Source organism: Manis javanica, chromosome 7 (genome assembly GCF_040802235.1).
Source record: "Manis javanica isolate MJ-LG chromosome 7, MJ_LKY, whole genome shotgun sequence".
Taxonomy (NCBI): Eukaryota; Metazoa; Chordata; class Mammalia; order Pholidota; family Manidae; genus Manis; species Manis javanica.
The window spans coordinates 1419651-1442216 of NC_133162.1; the positions used below are offsets into that span (position 1 = coordinate 1419651).

The 22566-nt window shown below is 50.5% G+C and overlaps 1 protein-coding gene across 4 annotated transcripts in view; it reads right to left on the reverse strand.

The window, feature by feature from the left end:
- Positions 1–7379, reverse strand: part of PPP2R2D (protein phosphatase 2 regulatory subunit Bdelta) — a 34428-nt gene extending 27049 nt beyond the window's left edge. Inside the window, exons 1-2 of one of the 4 annotated variants that reach the window (XM_073240110.1) lie at positions 7182–7379; positions 7009–7101 (exon numbers count right to left, since the gene is read on the reverse strand). In XM_073240110.1, coding sequence (XP_073096211.1) covers positions 7009–7101; positions 7182–7364 — 276 coding nt within the window. In that variant the 5' untranslated portion in view covers positions 7365–7379. Of the gene's footprint in view, positions 1–7008; positions 7102–7181 lie in introns of those variants that run through there. The other 3 variants (XM_073240112.1, XM_073240111.1, XM_073240113.1) reach the window with 3 other exon arrangements.
- Between the last annotated feature and the right edge of the window lie 15187 nt (positions 7380–22566).

The following is a 22566-nucleotide window of genomic DNA, read 5'->3' on the forward strand; positions in this document are numbered from 1 at the left end:
ATGTGCGCAGCTGAGCAGAAAGTGTGGGTCCCTGTAAGATCTCAGATCCCATACTAGTGACGCAAAAGGGCCAAGGGGCAAAACAGTATTTATAACTGGATTCACATTTTGTAAGGAATAAAAAAACTACTTATACACAAACTAAATTTTAAAATAAAAATAAATAAACTCACAGAAAATGGTCTAAAAACATACACACACTGTTAAGAGTAGTCACCTGTGGGGGGTTCCAGGACAGCAACAGAATGAAGAGGAACTTTCACTTATACTCTTCACATTTAAACCATTTAATTTTCTTTAATAATGAAAGATCTGCTTTTGTATTTTGAGACAAAATAAAATCCAGCAAAGATGAGAGGGGACAGTTAATCTTGAAATCTGCTTTACTATTCCTACAGCTAATAGCTTGCTTGAAAGCAACAGTTCTCAAAGTGTGCTCTCTGGGACCCTGTGGTGGGGGCCCAAGAACCTTTCAGAGGTGCCAGAGGTCAGAGCCACTGTCATAATAATACTAACACATCATGCACCAGTTTTCCCTTTAGTCACCTGCACAGATGAGCAAGGACAGGGGTGGCTGAAACCGCAGGCACCTCAGCACACATGGCAGCTACACCGAACTGTACAGCAGTCAACCGTATTCACACCGTGTACATGCAGAAGAAAGGGAAGGAAAAACCAGTGTGACTTAGAAATGTCCTTGCTGAACAAACCACTCATGCTCAACCCCAACCCTTCCTATGTGCCTTTTTAACTCCCTCGGGGTTGAAGTGGGCACCGTGCGTAAGGCACAGACCCTGTGTTCCCCAGGACAGCCACGCATGCAGCTGTCCGCGTGACAGGTAAGCCAGCCGCTTTTCTCTGGGAGCACCATTCTCAGCTGAAAGAACAACTGAACACTATGGTTACTCAGACTTCGGTGTCTGGCAGAAATTTTTTTGAGGAGGAACAAAGTGAGCCTCTCACCTAACAGAAAACTGACAGTATTTGTTGCCAAGGATAAAATCCAAGCTTTTAAGAGAACATCAGAATTTTGGAAAACATATCTATCACTACTAACTTGACAGCCTCCCACTTTAAGGCTTTTCTGATGAGATCAATGGTAATATCAACAAATATGGTTTTCTTTGATCCTGTGTAATGAAATATATCAACAAGTAGAAAATCTGAATAACTCAGTGTAGCAGTGTTTCCAAATGACTGAAGTGTGATGTTACTCAATCATGCACATGAGCGAGAGATGCATTCTAAATACAAAACTGAACCACAGATTTTAATGTACTAGGATAAAAAGTTCATTGATATGATTGCAAGTTCCAAAGTGTAACTAAACTTGAAAAAGCCACCTTGTGTCTAGTTTTGTTGTCAAATTAAAGAATATCCACAATTGTATGAAAAGGCTATTAAAACATTCCCCTCTCCTAAGTACAGGTAAGTGTGAGGCCAAATTTTCACGTGAACAATTTCAACAGTTTGAATGCAGAAGTGTGTCTGAGAATCCCGCTGTCCCCTATTAAACCATACACTTAAAGGGTCTGCAAAGACCCTGCATACAATGCCACTCTTCACTAAACCTTTTGTTTTGGGAAAACTGTTTTCCATTTAATATGTTAACATGTAAATAGATTATTTTTAAAGTGAAATATTTTAAGCTGTCCTGTTCTGTTATAGTTTCAAATATAGTAAATACTGATAGATAACACCCCTCCACACAAAGCTCTTGCTTCTGAGAACCACTGGTTCAGCAGGGGGCGGGCAACGACCACTTGAGAGCCAAAGTGGTCCCTGCTGTCCCTTCAGAGCGCCTGGCCCGCTGCCACACCCGTGCACTCCCGGGTCTACAGCTGCTTTCCTCCTACAAAGGCAGAGTGGAGCTTGGAAGCTGCAACAGACACAGTCTGGCCTGCAAAGAATAAAATATTTACTATTTGCCCTTTACAAAAAAAGGGTTTACCTCTGATTTAGGGTAAACCCGTTTTTCTAACCTCTTTTACCGCAGTAACCTCCTCACTGGCATTTATTCTTACTCCGCCACCACTCAGTCTCCAAAGGCCAGAGTGACCTTCCTAAAAAAGGTAAAGTTGACCTCATTCCTCTGCTTAGAATCTTACTGCCCCAACTCAAAGTCCTCAGCAAGGTAATCCAGCCTTTTATTCGCCATCGCCTGCTTCTCATTCTGGGCCACTCCCCTCTCTGCCAGACAAACTAGTACTCGTTTCCCAGAATGCACCATGTTCTCTCCCATCTCCACTCCAAGCCCCTCCATCAGAACATTCTTCTCGTTTCCCTTCCTCCCTCTTCCCACACCCTGCCTTCCTCCCCTTCACTCCTCACCCAAGTCTGGATACTGGGTACTTATATCACCATCCCGTGACCTCGGGATGGTGCAAACTCCTGTTTGCTAGTCAGTCCCTGTCCAAACAAAGGACTGCCTGAGGCAGGGAAGGGGTTTCTCTATCCCAGTAGCCAGCACTAGGAGCTCTTTGGGACACTGTTGTGAGCTTTCTAGATAAACTAAGCTGAAAGCCAGCCCCAAACACCCTTTTCTTAAATTGCCTCCCTGAAGCTATGCAGGGGAAGTCATTCTCTTATGCAAGAGGCCCCTTCAGAGGCCAGCATTTTAGCAGCTATCAGTTACTGTGCACCTGTTTACAGAGCTTTCCCTGCATCATCTGGAATCTTCCTAACAACATGTAATGGTCACAGGGAATAGTACCCATCTTACAGAAGAGGAAACAAAAGTAACCTGTCAAGTTAACACAAAGCTAGTGAAAGGGTTAAAATGGGATTTGTCCCAAATGCCCTTCTATCCTGATTAACATCAAGTTGAAGAGACAAGCCTAAACCATGTGATAAAACTGGAGAATGGCAAGCAAGATACAGCCAACTGCTACACACCCAGAACCTAAATGAAAGGAAAGGTCAGATTCTAGGACTCAATACTTGATGTTAAGAATGGCTGGGCAGTGATTCATGAAATAAGTGGGATCTGAGATGGATTCAGAAGACAGGCAGGGCATAGTGGACAGAAAGAAAACAGAAAGAATAGTCTAAGTTGGGAAATATGAGCAAAGATAAGGGGATGGGAAGAGCCACTGAATAATAACAGAAAAACCAAGTGGTCAGGCCCAATGGAAGGGATCTGGGGTGAATGGAGAGACTCACAGGGGAGGTCAGGAAAAAAACCAAGAAACTGCAATTTTAATGTTTAAATATAGCTACAACCAAAGCCAAACAACCTTAAAATACCTGAGAGTTAATTAACAGTTGCATCTAACATTTGAACCACACTTTACAGATTATAAAAGTATTGCACATTGAGTTTAACAAAAAAATCTTATGATGTAATTTCTAGATAAGCAAGCTGAAATTCAAAAAGGGCCTTGAGAACTGATAAATAAATGGCAGGAAGGAACTAAACCCAGAACTTCCCACCAAAACAACTGACTTAAAATCAAGGAATAAAAAAAATCAAGTATGATTTAATACTACCATATGTCCTATAAATTTTTATCTGATTATGTAACTAAGATCAGCCCAGTTTCTTGAACAGGCAGCTAATTTCAGGGACATTCAATGTAGCTGTGCGCAGTGAGCTTAATACATTCATCTTAAAATTACACCTATCTATTTCCTGAAAGAGAATCTCCCCAAGAAGCTCTTCCTGTAAATTAAAGTGCAAGAATGTTACAAATCGTTTTCTTGTTTGACAGCTTTCCCCAGACAATAGGTTTCTAAAGGCCTTTTTCAATGGAGCAGGGTAAGTATTAAGTGGGAATTCTACAACAGAATGTAGACAGCAGATTGGGTTCAACTAACCAAACACTATATCCCTTCCTGACTCAAAGTAAGCAATGATAAATACTAAAGGCTCAATTTCTATACACAGAAATCAATCACAATACTCTAAAAATAATGACTATGACTGAAAAATTTTGCATCACAAATACTGGTTTCATTGACTCTAAGGAGCCGTTTCCCCCATTTTATTTACCGTTTTTGAAATCAGATTATCTCTTATATGAAACACATCTTACTATGAAACACAGTAACTTCCTAGAATTGATGACAGAGTTCCTTTGATGTTTGTTACCTTTCCCCAAGTGATTTGTTTTTCTGTCATAATGTCTGGGGAAGCCCTTTAGAAAGGCTCTCTCTACAAGACTACACAGATACCCATATTATTTATACTATCTCGGACTCAAGCTTGAGTTAAGCAGATGAGCCTTTATTTTTCAGTATTATTTCTTCAGGAAAAGATTAATGTCTAATTTAATGCAATAGACCAGATCATGGATTAAGAAACTGATTAAAACAAAATCACCCTATAATAATAATAAATCAAGACACTTAAAACTACCAATGATGAAAGGAAGCAGACAAAAAGCTATATAAAACCAGGCAACAGTTCATTACAACTCCCCCCTCCAACCCCTCCCCACTGTTTCTGGGGAAAAGCAATTAATGTACACAGGCAGCAAGACCTCCAGCTCCCCTGCAAGAGACCAACTACAATCCACCGAGTTACTGTACCTGGCAGGCAAAGTTATGTGTCATGTGACACCTGCAAAGGACATCCATTCAGTGAAAGCGGTCCAAGGAAAGGTAGCAGGGACTGGGTGATAGGGACCCACATGAAAATCTGCACAGACATTTAACAACTTCCAAGCAGCAGTTACTGTTCAGAGTGTAAAGCGTTCAGAGGCATAAGCTAAGCTAACCAACAACGGGTCAATTCCTTCTGGCAGCCTCTGCCTGGTTCTACCATTTTGACTCTTACCCACCTAAGCATAAAGCTCACCTAGCCCCCCTTTGGAGTGATGACTGCGGCCACAGGCAGCTTGCTTCAGGGGAAGGAGAGGCAAGCCACCAGTGACTGTCACTCCTGCGCCTTGTCACTAGCAGAGTAATTACTAATTTCCTTCAAGCCCATTCTACTGCTCACAGGGAGATGGGGAATCCTTGAAGTCACCATGCTGACCTGGCCCAAAAGCAAAACCTATATTCTTTGGGGGTGAAAAAATCTAACACAGTACAACACTTTCTTCGGGAGTTACCATCCAAGCCCCCAAAAACTACTAGTTTTAAAAGCAAAAGGAAATCATAAGCCCCTCTCCACAGTACTCAATCCTCAACCTTCAAAATCAAGGGGGCCCAGCTAAGCCGCGGCACTCCTCGTGCTCAGTGGGCTCTGTCCCCACTCAGGTGAGGGCCCAACCTCAATCTCAGGCGCTCAGTGGCCATCACCGAGGAGGAAGGCTAGTCCAAGCTGCAGTGCAGCTCTTTGGAACGTTGCTTAGACTAGAACTTTCACGAACAAACGCCTCATAAACCACCAACTGGAAATAAATTTTACTACACCTTAAGTTCTACAGTCTAGAACCAGTGCATAGTAACCTCCCTGAAACGTCTCATCTCCTGTTACCTCTTATGAACATTTCTTTATGAAGGTTGAATCTGGGCATGACCAGGTTCTGGACCAGCCTCTTTATTCTCATTGCTGAGCACTAATCGCTAACACTTACATTGCCCTTTATCATCATCAACTTCTTTGGTAGAATACAGTTCAGACTAATATTTGCACAACCATCTGACAAAATGATGAAGAGCCATAAATGTGTTAGTCCAATTAATTATAAGGCCTAAGCATATGTGGATTAAGATAGAAAGCTTTGAGTACACACAACAATCAAAAAACATGTGGGTAATTTCCGCAAAGCAATTTTAAGAAAGATAACTCAGAATACCAAACTTTTGATATGTTCCAAATTTTACTGAAGAGGTTTAAAACTACCCAACATTCGATTCAGTTTAATTCAGAAAATAACATATTTCTGTCAGGACTTGCTTTTAGGAAAGAATACCACTTTCAAACTTCAACATCGCACTTAAAATATACCATACTAGACTTAACTCATTTTAATTTATCCAGCTTGTCAACAACTTCTTAAAGAAAACTGAAAGAAACCAGGAGCTGACAGAGGCATTCAGTCCTCCCACCTCCCTGCCCTTAAACAGGTTTTGCTTTACTCATCAAATTCTGAGTAAGTGGAGCTGTCAACCACTTGGCACATGCAAAGTGAAAAAAAAGTAAAACATCTTAAATAAACATAGAAGAAACGATCAATAAACTAGGTTATATAAAATCTCAAAGAACATACATCTTCACAAAAATTTCTTAAGAGCACTGTTTCACTTGCTTAATAATCTGGGCACTGTTTGTCCCATGGGCCAAGGAGTGCCCGATGTCACACGGCCAGGGAGAGGTGCAGGAGGTGGGTGCAAAGGTCACGGGCAGGGCCAAGACTGAGAAAAGATGACAAGACCCCTGGCCAGAGGCTGTGAGTTAGTTGGGTCAAGAAAGATGTACCTCAAGTAAAGACAAAAAAGCATTATTATGATAAGTTTAAAGGTTCACAATGTTCAGTAAGACGGTTGGGCAAAAAAAGTCACCATCTGGCTCTGAATCTAGAATACTAATTAAACTTCTGAGTAAGAATCAGCTCTACATTCAATTACGATTACGGGAAAGAACACAAGCTTTTTTTTTTTCACTCGAAGATGACGTGCAGCTTTGTGGGAAGCCGGGGCAGGACAGAGTCCCGAGCCTGCCGCCTACCAGCTTAGAACTTGGCGCCTTGGCGCATTTAAGGCAATAATGAAGGAAAAGACCAAACAGAAGCTTCAAGGGGAAAGAGTTAAGTCTGGAGACTTGAAAATACGCGACTAGAGAAACAGACAATGAAACTGAGGAGTTCAAGGATCAGGCGGTCCAAGCCCGTCTCACGACCGCACAGGTGCCTAGACGACCCGGCCCCGCGCGGCGTCCCGCCCCCGGCGGCTCCGCGGGGACGGCGGTTTGCGGTGTGAGCCCCCGTCTCGCGGAGCCTCGCGGAGCTGCGCCCAGCGCGGGCGGCAGCCCCGGCCCCGGGAGGCCCCGCGCTCGCAGGCGCGGTGACCTTGGGCCCTTACGGAAGCCGGCCCGGCCCGCCAGGTGCGCGCGGAGCTCACCTTCCGCCACGTCCTCGTCCACGGCCCCCTTGACTTGCGAGAAGCACCACTGCAAGTCGTTGCCGACCACCGGGCAGCCGCCGCCTCCGGCTCCTGCGAACACACCGGCGCGTCAGGCCCGCGCCCCGGCCCCGCCCGGCCCCGCGCCCGGCCCCGCCCGCGCGGGCACTCACCTGCCATGCCGGCCTGCCGGCGGCCGGGCGCACGGGCGCCGACGGCGGCGGACCAAGGCGGCGGCCGCGCGCTGCTGCCGCCCAGCACCTCAGCCCGGCCGCCGCCGCCGACGCCGGGGAGGGATTTTTTTTCCCCTTTTCAAAATGGCGCCCAATGTCCACCGCCCCGCTAGATGACGTCATCCCCCTCCGCCTCCCGGGGGCGACGGGCGGGGGCGAGGCCGCCTGGAGGCCGCTGCGCGGGGCGGGGCGTCGGAAGGCCGCGGGGGCTGCCGGGGGCTGCGGTCTCGCCGACTGCGCCTGCGCGATCCGCTCGTGCCGAGTCGCGCCCCGCGCCCCGCCCCCGGCCAGGCTCGGGCTCGGCGCCTACTCTGCGCAGGGCGGCTGCGGGACCCGACCAGACGCTCCCTCGTAGACCAGCCGCGAGGCCGTCCCCGGCCGGCCTCCTCTCTGGGGTCACGGGAGGGCTCGAGGCGGCCCTGGGCCAATAGGAGCTCTGTCCTTTGGCGGGGCAGCCAATGGAGGGTGCGCTTGGCGGCGGAAGGGTGGAGCGTCCGGCCCGGGCCGCGCCTGGAACGTGCGCCCCTGGCCAACTTGCCCAACTGTCCAAAGCCACCTCCTCAGCGTGAGACCCAAGGAATCCGTGCCCACCCTTAATGGCGGCCCTGCCCAGCGCTCCTGTTGTCCCCCAAGTTGTCAGTTGAGGGGTCCCCTGAGCCCCTGCATACAGTCTGAGGGAAACTTGGTGTCGCGCTGCTGTTCTTTCGTTCGTGGATGTTTTTCCTGCGGCATACGGAGAGGTCATCCGTTTATAGGTTTCGTGTGTCGGAAATCGTAACTGTTTCAATGTTATTGTGAAGATGGCAGTGACCCTATCGAATGGCTAGCAGATGATTATTCCAAATGGGGTACATTTGTCCACTTGTTAGCTCCAGTACGTGCCACACGTCCACAGTCGAGGGGATGCGGTGGTGCCCAGAGCAGACATGTCTGCCCTCGGGAGCTCACGTCTCAGGGAGACACACAAAACTGGGGGATGCGGATCAAACTGGAATAAGTCAGACGGAGCTGGATGGAAAAACGGCGCCGGGGAGGCGGGACAGGGAGTGTAGCGGGAGGGTTGCAGTTCTAAACAGGGTAACTGGAGAAGACCTGGAGAGATGAGAGAGCAAGCCACGTGGACAGCTGGGGGAGGCTGTGGGGTGGGTTGGACACCAGACAAGACGGGAGGCCGTGGGGCCATGAGCCAAGGAGGCTTTCTCTGCTGAGAAGGGTCTGTGTGGACCTAAGCGTCAAAGCAGGGGGCCTAGTGAGGTCATGGGGTCATCAAGGCAAGCAGACGGGCGTTCGGAGGTCACAGGTGTAGTGCAGGGAGAGGAGTGGGGGACCAGTCCGGGTTCACAGGTGTGCGTTCAGAGGCACCGCCCTGGACTACAGGTACAGTGGACGCGGTGTGAAAGTAAGAAGGGGCTTGAGAACAAGTGCTGTCTGGCCGTCAGAGTGCCGGGAGGAGGCCGATTCCTGGCCTCGGACGGGACGGGCTGCAGGCGGCTAGCGGTGTGGGTGCGGCCCACGGAAAAGTTGGTCGTGACCTTGTGGAACTGTTGCAAAGACATTTGCATATTCAAGGCTGGGGCACACAGGGACGTCGGAACCCGGAGGCATAACTGGGAAAGAGCGGGACGAGCCACTTCGGACCAGGAGACGCTGCGTGCGCTCACCGCAGGAGGGAGGGTGGATGGGGAAAAGGACCAGGCAGAGGGCCCCGAAGAAGGCAGGGGAGGCGCAGCCCGTAAGGCGGGCTTCTGAGAGCCCGGAGCGTGTGGAATCCCGAGCCCGGCAAAGACGGGAGGAAGCGGCAGGCTGTCAGACGCTGCAGTGATGTGCGCAGAGGATGAGCCATTCCGTTGCAACATTTCAGATGCCATTGCTGACCTGGACAAGAACAATTGCTGCGAAATGGACAGGGCAAACCTGCTTTGAGAGGGTTTAAGAGAAAGTGGGAGGGAAAGAAATGGAGGCAGTAAGTAATGACAACGTATTTCTGTGACGAGGAGCGAGAAATGGGGCTGTAATCTCCTTTTTTAAACATGTGGATTTAGCCAGTCTGTGCCCCTGAACAGCTGAAAAGCCTAGTTAACTGTTAGACTCTCTCATATGCAGTTGCTTTACTGTTTGTTAAAGATAAGTCTTTTGAAGTGATGGCAAGATTCGTTTTAGTTCCGATGGTATTCTTTGGTTAATTAGTACCATTAAATTAAAATTAAAAAACAACAAAGATAACACAAAAGTAAACTCCCTGAAAATAGCTGCCTTCCGTGGGTCTCACTGTGCATCAGCTGACCAGCAGGAGACTTTTAACCATCCTGTTTCATGACGCTAAAGAAGTTTAAGTATCTCAGTGAGTCGCTCTGGTCTTGAATTGGTGTTTACAAGTCCCTGGGTGTAACAAGGCAATTTTCTTGTCTTATTATTTTTAGATCTCATGGCCAAATTGTGAAATGCCTGATCTATATTAGAATCTAGCTTACTGCGTTCACACAAGAGAATGTCATTCAGTAATAAAAATGAACTACTGATACAGACAGTATTTGTAGGTGACTTTTTGAGAAACTTTAGGCTGAATGAAAGGAGCCATTCACAAGAGTACATGCTGTATGATTGCATTTGTATTGTGGTAGTTAGTCTTATATATCAACTCTACTAGGGTATGCTGCCCAGTTGTTTAATCAAAGATGAATCTAGGTTTTGCTATAAAGGTATTTTATAGATGCGTTAACTTTAAGCAAAGGAGATTACCCTTGATAATGTGGGTGGGCCTCATCCAATCAGTTGAAGGCTTTATGAACAAATAACGGGTTCTTACAGAAGAAATTCTGCCTCAAGGCTAAAATACCAACCGTTACCTGAGTTTCCAAGCTGTCATACTGATTTCAGACTTGCTGTTTCCTGCACAGTCATGTAACCCAATTTCTTAAAATGACTCTCTCAACATACACAAATATATCCATTTGGCTGTTTCTCTGGAGGACCCTCAAGTTCTAAGCAGGCTAAATGACCTTGCAGTGGTGGGGGAAATCGGTTGTGGGGCAGGGAAGGTATTGACTGGGAGAGAGCAAGAGAGAACTTTCTGGGGTGATGGAAATGTTCCATATCTTGTTGGAGAAGTTGTTACACAGGTGTATACAGTTGTCAGAATTCATTGAACTACACACTGAAAGTGGGTTCCTTTTATTGCATGTGAGTTATATCTCAATAAAACTGCTTTTTAAATGGGGGGAATCTAGTAACCACAATGTTGCTCATGTGATTGTGTACCAAAATAAAAAGAGAAAAAAGAACTGATTTTTAAAAAGCCTAACTTACTGTATATCTAGTTTTTCCCCAGGCCTAAAGAGGACTTTGTATTTTAAAAGTTTGAAAAAAATCACAGAAGAATGTACTTAATTGTTCTTCCCTGCGTATTTTAGTCTTTTAAAAAATTTCTTTGATTTATTTAAATTTCAATGACTACTTACCATTTACACTACTAAGTGTGGATTGTTTTCAAGTTCACATTTAGTAATCAGAGTTATCATAGATATACCCTAGTGGTAGGGGGTATAAGCTTCTACCCTAAAGAACACCAGATTCAGGAACTTGTCCAGGTAAGGGGATCCTGACCTACCCTTCCTGTGAGCTGCTTGGGCTGGCCAGGTGGGCTGGAGAGAGCAGCCACAGAAGCCACAGAAGCCACAGAAGCCATCCAGGTTGTGGGTCCTTTGGGCCATTCATTCCGCCAAGCCATGCTGGGAGCTGTGGCAGAGTCAGAGTGCAGTTGACCCTCAACATACTGGACTCCTTGAAGCCTTGGGAGGTCACAGCCATCCTGGGCAGACATGTAGAGGGCCTGCCTCTTCTGAGGATGAGGCAGAGGGACAGCCCATGTGGGCGGATAGGCGTTGGGGGAGCGCTCAGCTGCCAGAACTTGAGGGTGCTTCTGAGACTCAGAGTGGCCGGGTCCCTGGCTGCAGCTCTCTCGGAGCTAGGGATTAAGTGTAACAAGGTCCCTGAGGGGAAGGGGGGACCTCCGGACTGCTCAGGGCTCTATATCCTAAATGCTTAGACAGACAGTTATGATTAAAATGAATTCTTACTGCTATGGGGTGTTTGGTGCACAATGATGTATTTCTACATGGACACAACACAAATTGAATGGATATATTTTTGTAAATAGCTTCCCAATTAATTAATGATAAGCAATGGGAAACCAACTCTCAAGGAAAAAAGAAGCTCCGATCTGCAGTGTCTGCCCATCCCTATAAAGCAGCCACACAGCCACCGGGGTCCAGCTGCCCATGTGATGTGGCTGAACACAGAGCTGGGAGCCATCTGCAGTGGGCACTCAGCTCTTCCCTGCACACCCTCATCCTGGCACCTGGAGGGCACCTTGCTGACCTGGGCATCACGGCTGCATGGCGCAGAGTCCCACCTTAGACACAGCACTGTGACTGTGAGCACAGACCTCAGGGCCAGACGGGCTCTGTGAGCTTCACCTCGTGGACCCTCGATTTTCTTGTCTCGGAAGTGGGTCCTCATCATGTGGCTCCCACGGCTGCGGGGGGCACTCCCGACACATCAGTACTGTCACCGTCGGTCTTGCCAGTAATCACTGAATGTCAGGGACACAGGCAAAGGCCGAGATGGTTTCAGATAGAGCAGGGACAAGGGACAAGGGACCCAAACAAATGGGGAGATTTGGAGCAACTGGCAGTTGAGCAAAAAAGGAAGTTCCTCCCACTTCCAGGAGGACCCAGGGAACTCCCATCACGTGGAGGTGTGGAGGTGTGGCTTCAGTGTGTGACTAAGTGTGCTGGGGCCCCATGCCACTCCTTGTAAGGATGGGGATGCTGACTCTCTCTGCACCTAGACAGGCTCAGATGCTCTCGTACCGATAAGGTCATGGGCTTCTAGTCACTGGTGTTTTCATAACACAAACTTTTGTTCCACTCATCTTTTGAAACTGGTGGTAGAAGGTCTCGTCTGAGGTAATTAGTGCCTGCTTTTCCCCAAGAATGGTGGGCAGTGGGTGGTGGCCAGAGACTGAGGCTCATAAAAAAACAGCGAAGGGTTAAAAGGCAGGACATCACATCTCGCCATGTGGCATGAGAGCCCTTTGGTTTGGGGATGGGAAGCTGAATCCCAAAGGGAGCCGCTTGGCAGGTCACAGGCAGCCTTTGAGGGCTGAGCCCCTAGGGCAAAGGGTCCTGGCTCCTGTGCCACCTGGGTGCTCTTTCCTCAGCCTCCCAGGTGTGGGTGAGGGTGCCCGAGGGGCAGCGGTGGTGTGGACTGTGAAGCGGGAGGTGGCTTTATGGAGCGTCCTGCCCTTCCAGGGCCGCGTCCCCGTGCACTGAGCCAGGCTGTGCGCCGTGGCACCCTAGCGGGCACAGGAGACAGCTGTTGCCCTGGCCCTGGCCTGGGGTGGGGATGTCTTTGTCCACAGTGGCACAAGGCTAGCTTTTCCTTTGGGTCTGTCTTTGTATTTTGAAAATTTTTTTCTTTTCAAAGAGTTTGTTTTACAGAATCCACACGGAAGGTCTGCTGCTTCCCACTTAGGCGGGAGGGCTGTGTTGTGTAAGAATTAAATGCGTGTTTAAATTACTGCGTTCTATGCCCATCAGCCTGCTTTGCTTTCCTTCCTTTGAGGGCCTGACAGGTGTCAAGGCCTGGAGAGGCCTGGAGGGGCCCTGCCCACTCATGTGAGGGGGAAACCAGGCCGGCATAGTGGAGGGAGGACCGGGCAGAGCAAAGAGGCGGGGGCTGCTATCTGTGAGGGGCTCCTGGGTCTTCGGGGTGAGCACAAGTGCTGCCGAGGCCCCAGGACCCAGAGCTCTGACCAGGGGGCCAGGAGCAGGCGGCTGCCCTCTTTCGGGGTCCTGTGTCTGCTCTTGGGCCCCAGGGCGCGGCTGCCTTTCTGGAGTGAGTTCCAGGTTGCTGGGGAGGCAGAGTCCGACCATGCCGATTCCTCCGGGTGGAGGGGGTGGGAAGTTCCTGGGGGCTCTGGGGAAGAGCTCCTGTCACTTGAGAGGTGCTGCTACACCGCTGTGGGCAAGGCCGCACTCCACCCAGACGCGGGGCTGAAACCCAGCCCTTGGGAGAGGAGCCTAACCCCGCAGGCAAACAGCCTGCTGGCAGAGCTGGCCTGCTGCTGGCCTGCCCGCGGCTCTTGCCTCCAGGTGCTCAGCTGAAATCACGTCTGCAAAGACCCTTTTCCCAAATATGGTCATGTCCACAGGCTCCAGGGATGAGGACAGAGACGCCACTTTGGGGGCTCCCCGACGCACCGCCGCAGCCGGGCCGAGGGTGAGAGAGCAGAGGGCGCTCCCGCACCCTGCCGAGAGTGAGCGTGTCTCTGTTTGGAGGAAGCTGTGTTCAGTGGGCATGAGGCCATGCTCCCCAGGCTGATGGGAGAGTGAAAATCAGCCGCATTCTGGAAAGCTTAGCTGTGCCTGGGCATGGGGTGCCCTGACCTACCACACATGTGCCTCCTGCCAGGGACACAGTAGCAGTGCACGTAGGTCACAGAATCTTTGGCTTTGGGGCACCGCAGATGCTCCTAGAGCTCTGCACATCACTGGCAGTTCAGAGGTCATCGAGGTCGCCTGTGACTGTACCCCCTCCTCTGAGCATGGCCTCCCTCTTGTGTCCCAGGATGTCAGAGGCAATGGTTCATGGGTGGAGACTCTTCCTGGGGGCTCAGCACACCTAGGGAGCCCCCACACCCCACTGGTCGGTCCCCCAGCAGGCACATGTGCCCCCTCTTGCTTTCCTCCGGCCCTGTTGCAATGTCACTTCATTTCTACTGCAGAAGCATGGACACAGGGAGGGGACAGAGGGCCATGCCTGGGTCCTACCTGAGGCCACCTACAGGGACCAAGCCCCTTCGATGCCCATGTGGCAGGTCAGGCAGGGAGGCGTCCCCAGCACAGAGGAGGCACAGGGATTTCCTACCCAGTTCTGCACAGAAATCCTGGGGGTCTTCTCGACTCTTTGCATTTTATGATCAGACCCCACATCTCTGGATGTCCACGAACACCTGGGTTTAGGAGAGATCTGCGTGTACCCTTGGGGAAGATCTTTCCTCTCTAAATTCGTTATTCACTATTGGCCTGCACCTGTGTATTTCTCTGTATTTTGGAACACTGTCGGCTGTTTGGTGTTTCTTATTTTTAAATCCTGTAATTAAGAGTGAGAAAAACACTTGCCCAATTTTTTAAAAGAAATAATTTACAGATAGGGATAACTTCCCTTCAAAAACAAAAATATTAGCATCACAATATTCCACAGCATGGCTTTATTCTGTAAGTTATAAAAAAGAAGGCAGATATAAAGCAGTTAGTGGATGGATGGGAACTGAAGGCATGCAATTCAGAATGTCTTGTAATTTTCCTTCACTGGGAGCCAATTTGAATTTAAATTATGTGCAGTAAATGTCAAGCCTCCCCCCATTTATCTTAGTAGCTCAGGGATTCTTTATATTGAAAAAGGATCTTTGTACTTCAAAAGCTCCTTGACAATATGAGTCTTCTCATCTCCTCACGGGAGAGCGTGTCAGCTTGATTGATCAGAGAGGACTTAGATGCTGCCGTGCACTCCTTCCTGGGGGAACGGGCAGCCCACCCAGCCCAGGCCCCGGCACACCTTCTGTCTTCTGGCCTCAGCTCACAGCAGCCTTCACCTTGGGAGACCGTTCTGATGGGCCTTCTACCATTAACACTTTGGTTTCTGCCCTTGCTGAGAGCAGGCTTCAGAGCCAGGCCATCGTTAAGGTGCAGAACACCCATTAACTGGAGCTTTCACAGTCAGGAGCATCTACTGGGTCTCGTGCCCACAGATTAAAACATACGGAGTTCCAGGATCAGCAGAAAGCCCAAGATGCAGGAACATGCCCTTTCCTACCTGACCCAAGACTGGTGCTAGTTCAGGGCAGCATTTTAGTCTGAGCTCTAACAAATCCCACATGGGGCTGTGAACCCGGGGGTGTAGACACTGTGGTGGAGGCTCCCGGGAGTAACCCTGAGAATGAGTGTGCCACTGGGAGGAGCAGGTGCCCAGGTATCTCCATTCCAGGGCCAGGTGCCCTGAGGGCTCAGCCCTGAGTGGGTGCTGTTGTCAGCATGTCCCTCCCAGGGGCGCAGGGCAGGGAGCTCTCACTCAAGGTCACAAGGTTCCAACTCCTGCTCTGCTCCTCCAGCCGGAGGACCTGGAGCGGTTTCCAGCCTGAGTTTCTTCCTCTCCCTGACAGGCAGGAGCACCTGTCCCAGCTCCACCCAACACTCTGCGCTATGCGGTCAGCAGGAAGGATGCACGAAATCTCTGAAAACTGTCACATGTGTCTAACTGTGAGCTATTTTTATTAGGGAACTTTAGAGAGGTGGGAAATCAGGTTCCAGCCTCTAGCCCTTACTGTCAACGTGGAAGTACCGATGGGAAGTGCCCCAGGTGGGCTCTGGCTGCCAGGCCAGCGGGCCACAGCGCCAGCTGGGATGGGGAAGCGCGCTGGCATCTTTCTTTGTCAGCCTGCTGCCCTCTGCTGGCTAAGATGGAAGAAGCAGGTGGGCATGGCAGGGACTGGTGAGGGGTGTGACTCCTGGTGGTGGTTGTCATTCTGTGCCCATAAAAGCATCCTGGAGATGGAAAGCCTATCCAAGTTAATATCCTGGGCTATTGGTACCTGCGGATGTGTGTGTTTACAGGGACCCCCAGGATCTTTGGGGTGGGGGCCACTTGCAAGGCTCCAACTGCTGGGTGGGTGAGTCCTTGGTAGGGCACCAGCAAATTCAGGTCCTTTGCTCTCTGCAGCTGAAGTAGGGGGAGGTGACCGTTAGTACACATGTTAGCCACAGAGTCACCCTAAAACGCTTGGCCCTGAGTTCTTGTGATGGTGAGGACCAGGCCTGGCCTGGGCTGCACGGTTCACCTGTGTGCCTCTGAGACCTCACCTGTGCCGAGCCATCCAGGCAAAGAAGGGACCAAGCACTCCTCCATCACAGGTGTCCCTGTGCCATGCCTGTGGCTGGACCTGTGGGGGGCGCATGGCATCTGTTTGGGACCACACGGCCAACGTCTTGTAAAGTGTGAGTTTGATGTTTTGGTGAATGTGATACAAATCTTGGAAGGAAAGGCATCCTTTGATTTATTTTTATTTAAATTTAAAAATCAAGTCTAGAGTCCAAGAGAAGATGGGAGCTGTCCTGCTCAAATGAAGCTTAGGGTTTGGACTAGAGTGTTGGAACTGAGCCATGACCATTTCCTGGGCAGGTGGCATTGCTCTCCATGAGCCCTGAGTTGCCCCAGGCTACCAGAGCAAAAGGCATGGCCAGAGAATGTCTTCTCTGAGGCCCATTGGGGCTGGTTCTGTTCCCCTGCCCCATCTCTCTCTAGGGAGCCAGTGATACAGGCTGCTGCCTTCTCCGGATGGCCACGGAGCACAGCTGGAACCTGGTGTTTATCAGAGCACTGCCTTGTGGGACAAAGCAAATGAGCCATTTGTACTGTTGATAAGAATCAAGGTTTTCAATATGACATATATAGATGTAAACCTAAGAGGTTAAATGGAAACCTTAAATTATATCATTATGAGTGTGGTCTTACACACACACACCACACACACACAAACGCACGCACACACACTTCCTGGCTCTGTCCACAAAAATGGCCTTGAAGCCATGACTCTGGAATGGCCTGAGCACCTCTGTGCTTGCATCTTGGTTTTTAGGTATCAGTCTCCACTACAAAGAAGCGGGGCTCACCCAGATCTGGGCCGGAGAGGTTCCCAGATAAGCCCATGAAACAACAAAGGGGGGAGTCAAGTGCTCTGAGAGGCACAGGAAGAAGAGCTCCTGCCAGAGAGGGAGGCTGGTGCTCATCCGCCATCTCCACGTGGCACCTGCTGTCCCCAGAAGGGTGCCAAGTCCTGGGAGGAAGCAGGTCAGGGAGGATCAGGGCGGGGCGCCCAAGGGCCCGGTGCCCCCAGAGGTGCCGGGCCAGCGTGCAGGCCCACCTTCCGTTGCCTCCTGAGCCCCTGGGTGGGCATGGGGAACCCCGGACAGACTCAGCTCCCTAGTTGTATCTTGAAGGTGTCCTCAACCAGCACAGGCCCAATGAAGTGTGACAGTGCCCACCATGTAGAGTTTAATCTTTAAAGAATCTAGTTTAGAAAAGCAATTTTTCTTTTTAAAAAAAAAGATGGTTTGATTAAATCCAACTTGCTACTCCAATAGCCTGCAACTTTTCCAGATTAACAGAAAGCTAAAGTGGCTGAGGGGACCAAAGGGTGGCCCTGAGAGTAAAGGGGCCAGTGAGGAGGAGGGCAAGAGCCCTGGGCGCCACGTGGGGGCCCGGGAGGGGCTCAGTGGGCAGGAGGTGGCAGGTCTGATTGGAATGAGGAGGGTCCTGGTGGAGAGGGGTAAGGAAAAGGGCATCGTCGGAGCAGCAATGTGGGGAGAGGTGCTTCATGAAACTTGCCCCCAGCACTAATTCTGGAATATAACTTTAAAAATCAATTTAAAAGAGGGGATAGTAACTAAGAGTCACTCAGTAAGTGTGTAATAGAGTGGACTTCTGCTTGCTAAAGGGCATCTACAAAGACCCTACAGCTCACATCATGCTCAGTGGACAACTAGATGCTTTCCCCCAAGGTCAGGAACAAGGTGAGGATGTCCCCTCTCACCGCTCCTCTTCAACACAGGCTGGAAGTCCTGGCTATTGCAGTAAGCCAAGAAAAGGAAATAAAGGTATGCAAACTGGGAAAGGGGGAGCGAAACTGTCTTTCTTCACAGATTGCATGGCTATGTGTACAGAATCCAAAACAGCTGGCAAAACCTCCTGGAACTAATAAGCAATTATAGCCAGGTTCCCAGGATGCAAGGTTAACATACTTAAGTTGTTGGTTTACTGTATTCCAGCAATGAACAAATGGTAGTTGCGATTAAAGATAAAACACTATTTATGTTAGCGTCACAAAGAAATATTTAGGTATAAATCTAACAAAATATGTACAAGAGCTATATGAGGCAAATGACAAAACTCTTATGAAAGAAATCAAAGAAGAATGAAATAAATGGAGAAATATGTTCATGGATAGAAGAGTCAATATTGTCAAGAGGTCAGTTCTTCCCAACTTGGTCTGTAAGAGCCAACCCCACCCAGTCCAAGTCCCAGCAGGTTAGTTTGTAGATATTAACAAACTGCCTCTCAAATTTGCATGGAGAGGCGAAGCTTCCAGAATAGCCAGCACAACATTGAAGAGGAATAGAGTAGGATTGAGACTATCCAACTTCCCTCTAAAGCTGCAGCGATCAAGACGGCGCGGTATCAGTGAGAGGATAGACACATAGATCAGTGGAACAGAATAGAGAGCCCAGAAATGGACCCGCGTAAGGAGAGTCAACTGGCCTTTGACAGAGGAGCAAAGGCGATCGCTGGAGAAAAGACAGTCTCTTCAAGAAGCGGTGCCAGAACAGCGGGACACCAATGAGCAAAAATGAATCTGGACACAGACCTTGCCTCCTTTACAAAATATAACTCAAAATGAATCACAGACCTAAATGTAAACTGCAAAGCTATAGAGCTTCTAGAAAATATCACAGGAGAAAATCTAGGTGATTTTTGGTTTGCAGATGAGTTTCTAGATCAGCACCAGGTATCACCCATGAAAGACAATGTGTGAGTTGGGTTTCATCAGAATAAAAATAACTTCTTTGTGAAGAGTGCTACTAAAAGAATAAAAAGACAAGTCACAGACTGGGAGAAAATATTTGCAAAGGATTTGAGTCTGAAATAAAGAGAAGCCTGGGGAAGCTGGGCAGGTTGGTATCTTATGTCCTGTGGCTGCTGGAACAAGTTACCACAATCTTGGTGGCTTAGAACAACAGGAAAGTGTTCTCTCACAGATCTGGAGGCTAGAGTCTAAAATCGGTATCACTGAGACAAAAATCAAGGTGTCCCCAGGCCAGGCTCCCTCTGGAGGCTGAGGGGACATATGTTTCCCCCTTTCCCAGCCTCAGGGGCTGCTGGCCGCCCGCGGCTCACGTCAGCATCGCTTGTCAGCCTGCCTTCACGTGACCTCTTCCTGTGTGTCTCCCTCTCCAACAGGGACACTAGTGATGGCATCTGGGGACCATCTGGACAATCTGGGGTCATCTCACCTCAAGATCCTTAGCTTAATCACACCTTTTTCCAAATAAGGCCACGTTCACAGGTCCCCGAGTTGAGGACCTGGACCTATATCTTTGGGAGCTGTCAGGGTTTCCCAGTCGGCACTGGGCAGGGTTAACGCTGGGGGAACATGAGGGACCCACACTCCCAGGGGAAGGCAAGGAGATGCAGCCGCTCCTGACTGAGTTCAAGAGTTCGGGTTAAGCCCGGAAAGAAGGCGCTGTGCTCAACGGAGAGGCAGACCCAGGAGACTCTGATGTCACATTGCTGTTCGGTGTGCACTGCAAGGCCCCCTTGATGCTTTCTGAGGGGCTGCAGGGAAAACATTAGACTGTATTTCCCTTTTGGATGTCAGCCCTGTTTCTTTGCTGCATTTCTTCTCATGCAATGTGGAACTCCGACAGACGTCTCAATATTGAGGAAACCTTCATTTGAAAAGTCACAAAACAGGAGGAGAATGAGGGTGAGCTCCAGCCGTGCGGCCAGTTGTGGGGGTGCCGGGACACAGGTGTGACTCAGTAGGACCCTCTGGTGCTGAGGCCCCCTTGGCCAACCGGGGCTGAAAAGGAAGGAGCTGATGGGTGCATGCGGCCAAAGCTCAGAAGGCAGGGATGGCTGGGCTCTGCCTGGGCTCTGTGACCACCTCCTAATGCCAGTGAAGGTGGAATCAGGATGCCTGCCCCATTCCCAAACATCAGCTCAGCCCCTGCCGTGCTCTGAGTCTGAGCTCTGCCTGGGAGACCATGGGTGGGAAGGGTCTCCACCCTCTGGGACCTCCCAGCCCAGCAGGCAGTGCTCCAGGACGTCCTGGGAAGGCTTGTTGTGTGAGGAGGCTGACAGACTCCCGAGGCAGAAATCAAGCCCCCGCCCCTCTGCCTGTGTGTTGGTGCGCAGGCTGGGGGTCCTGGCCAGGGAGTCTGCGCCCCTTGGGCCCCAGCATAGGGTAATACAAAACATTACCGTCAGGCAACCACGCACTTGAGCTCGGCCACAGGAATGTTCGCGAATCAAACTTCACGTGGTGTAAAAGGACTGACATAATGTCAGAATGGTTGCCTATACGTTCAATAAAATAAACTTATATAGTCTAGATCATTCTGAAGCTGTACAAGCATCTGGGCCCTTATGGATCTAATTTCCTTTCCAAAAAGCCTTTCTTCTGTGGACCCCTAGGATCCCCTCTTACAGGTGAGGAGACTGAGGCCTGGCCCCAGGGCTGTCAGGGATGCAGGCTGAGCCTGACATCTACTGCTCCCGCGTCTCCTCCCCTCCCAGCTGACCACCCTCTTCCCTCTGCCTCTCCTGGGGCGCTGTGGGCCCACGGGGAGGGGGGCTGGGGCAGGGTCTGCAGCCCTTGCCACAGGACGGGAGGGTAGCCAGGAAGAGGGGAGGGGTGGCCGTGAGTGGAGCAGTGAGCGCATGTCTCCTCTGATGGGAAGTGAGACCCACCTCCATGCCCTTCAACTCCACACCTGGGCCTGAAGCCCAGGCCCCTGCCCAGAACTGACCACCCTGGAACCCAGGACCCCTGTTCTTGGGAGGTGTGCTCTCCGAGCCAGCCCCTTCTGAAGGCTTTGCCACTGCACTTCCTGGATCCTCAAGGCCACTTGGGGAGAGAGTCCCCCATCACAGACCCTGGGACGGTCAGGGGAAGGGACGGCATCACTGACTGTCAAGGTCCCTGTTGGAGCCGAGCCACAGCCTCTGCTAAAGATCTCGTGCTGACGCCAGTCGCTGCCAGGATGCAGGGAGCTGCTCGGGGTGGAGGGTGACCGTGGGGTCTGCAGGCCTGGGGCTGGGGCTGTGCCTACAGCCCAGGATAGAGACACAGCCTCGAATCTGTTGCTGGGCCTTCCCCCTCAGAGGGGCAAAACATGCACAATTGGGCAGCCTCCCAAAGGGGTGGGGGGCACAGCCTCTGGCTCATTTTCCCAAGTCCAGTTGGAGGGTGGGGGCCTGACCTCCTCAGCTCCACCACTTTATCCTGTGGGCCGGACCTCCTTCTGGGGCGTTGTGCAGACCAGCCCTAGGTCACCCAGGCTCCCGGCACCCTGGGAGAAATGTCCTCCCTGCCTGAAGGGCTTGGCGCCCCCTTCTCCTGGGGGAGAGAGTCCCAGCCTGAGCAGCCAGAGGCTGGCTGCTGCCTGAGCAGGATGTGGGGTGTGGACCTCCGGGCGCAAATACGTACAATGAGAAGGAAGCTGCAGAAGGTGCCACATGGACCAGGAAGCGACGGGTGAGCGTAAACAGCACGGGGGGCGCCCTTGGACCTCCTGTGAGGGCGACAGGGGGCCGGTGGCTCTATCCCAAGGTAATGCTCCTTTTTGCTGGACTTGTGTTCATTTGTTTGCAGGAAAATGAGAATGTCTAAAATGAGACAGTGTTGCTGACAGTAATCAGGCCTTTCAGGTTCTGTTTTCCGGGATTGTGCCCCTTCTCTGTCTTTTCCGTCTTATTTAACTTTCCCTGTTTTAGAGATGTGGAAACTTAGGGCTTTACCTGCTTGCTTAGGAAGAAGAAAAAGAACCCAAAGAAATGCCCATTTCTCATGAGTCCCGTGAGTGCCACATGGCCCCTGGGTAACAGGTGGTGCCTGTCGCGAAGGAGGCACTCGGCTGTCACTGCGGCTGGCTTCCTCCGGAGCTCCAGCACAGCGGCTTAGGATCTGCCTCTGGGGCCCCGGGGGGTCTTCGAAAGCTTTGCAGACATAGGTTTAGAACTTTTCTTCCATTTTTGTGTCACAGATGAGGCCTGGTAAATTGAAAGGAGAGAAGTTTAAGTTTCCAAATCATTGATTAATTCAGGTCTGGACCTTTCCAGGGATCCCCCGGTTCTGCAGTGTTGCCAGGAGGAGCCCCTACAGCCCAGCAGAAGAGCCAGTCCACCATCTCTAGGACAAAGAGCATCTGGTTGCCCTTCCTTTAGATGGCTAGCACGCTGAGGGGAGCAACCCCATCACGCAGCACCAAGGAAACTGGACCGGGACACCTATAAGGTGCTTTCATTAGAGGAGGGTGGTTGGGGAGTTAAGGTCCCATCCAGCCCGTTTGCTTTCACCTGGTGGAGGAGGTCAGAGCCTCAGATCTGAATACAGCACTGAGCCTGGCTCGGGCACCTCATTGCTCACCCTTGGCCCAGGCCTCCCTGGATGGGGAGGTGGCCAGGGTACAGGAAGAGAGGGACAGGG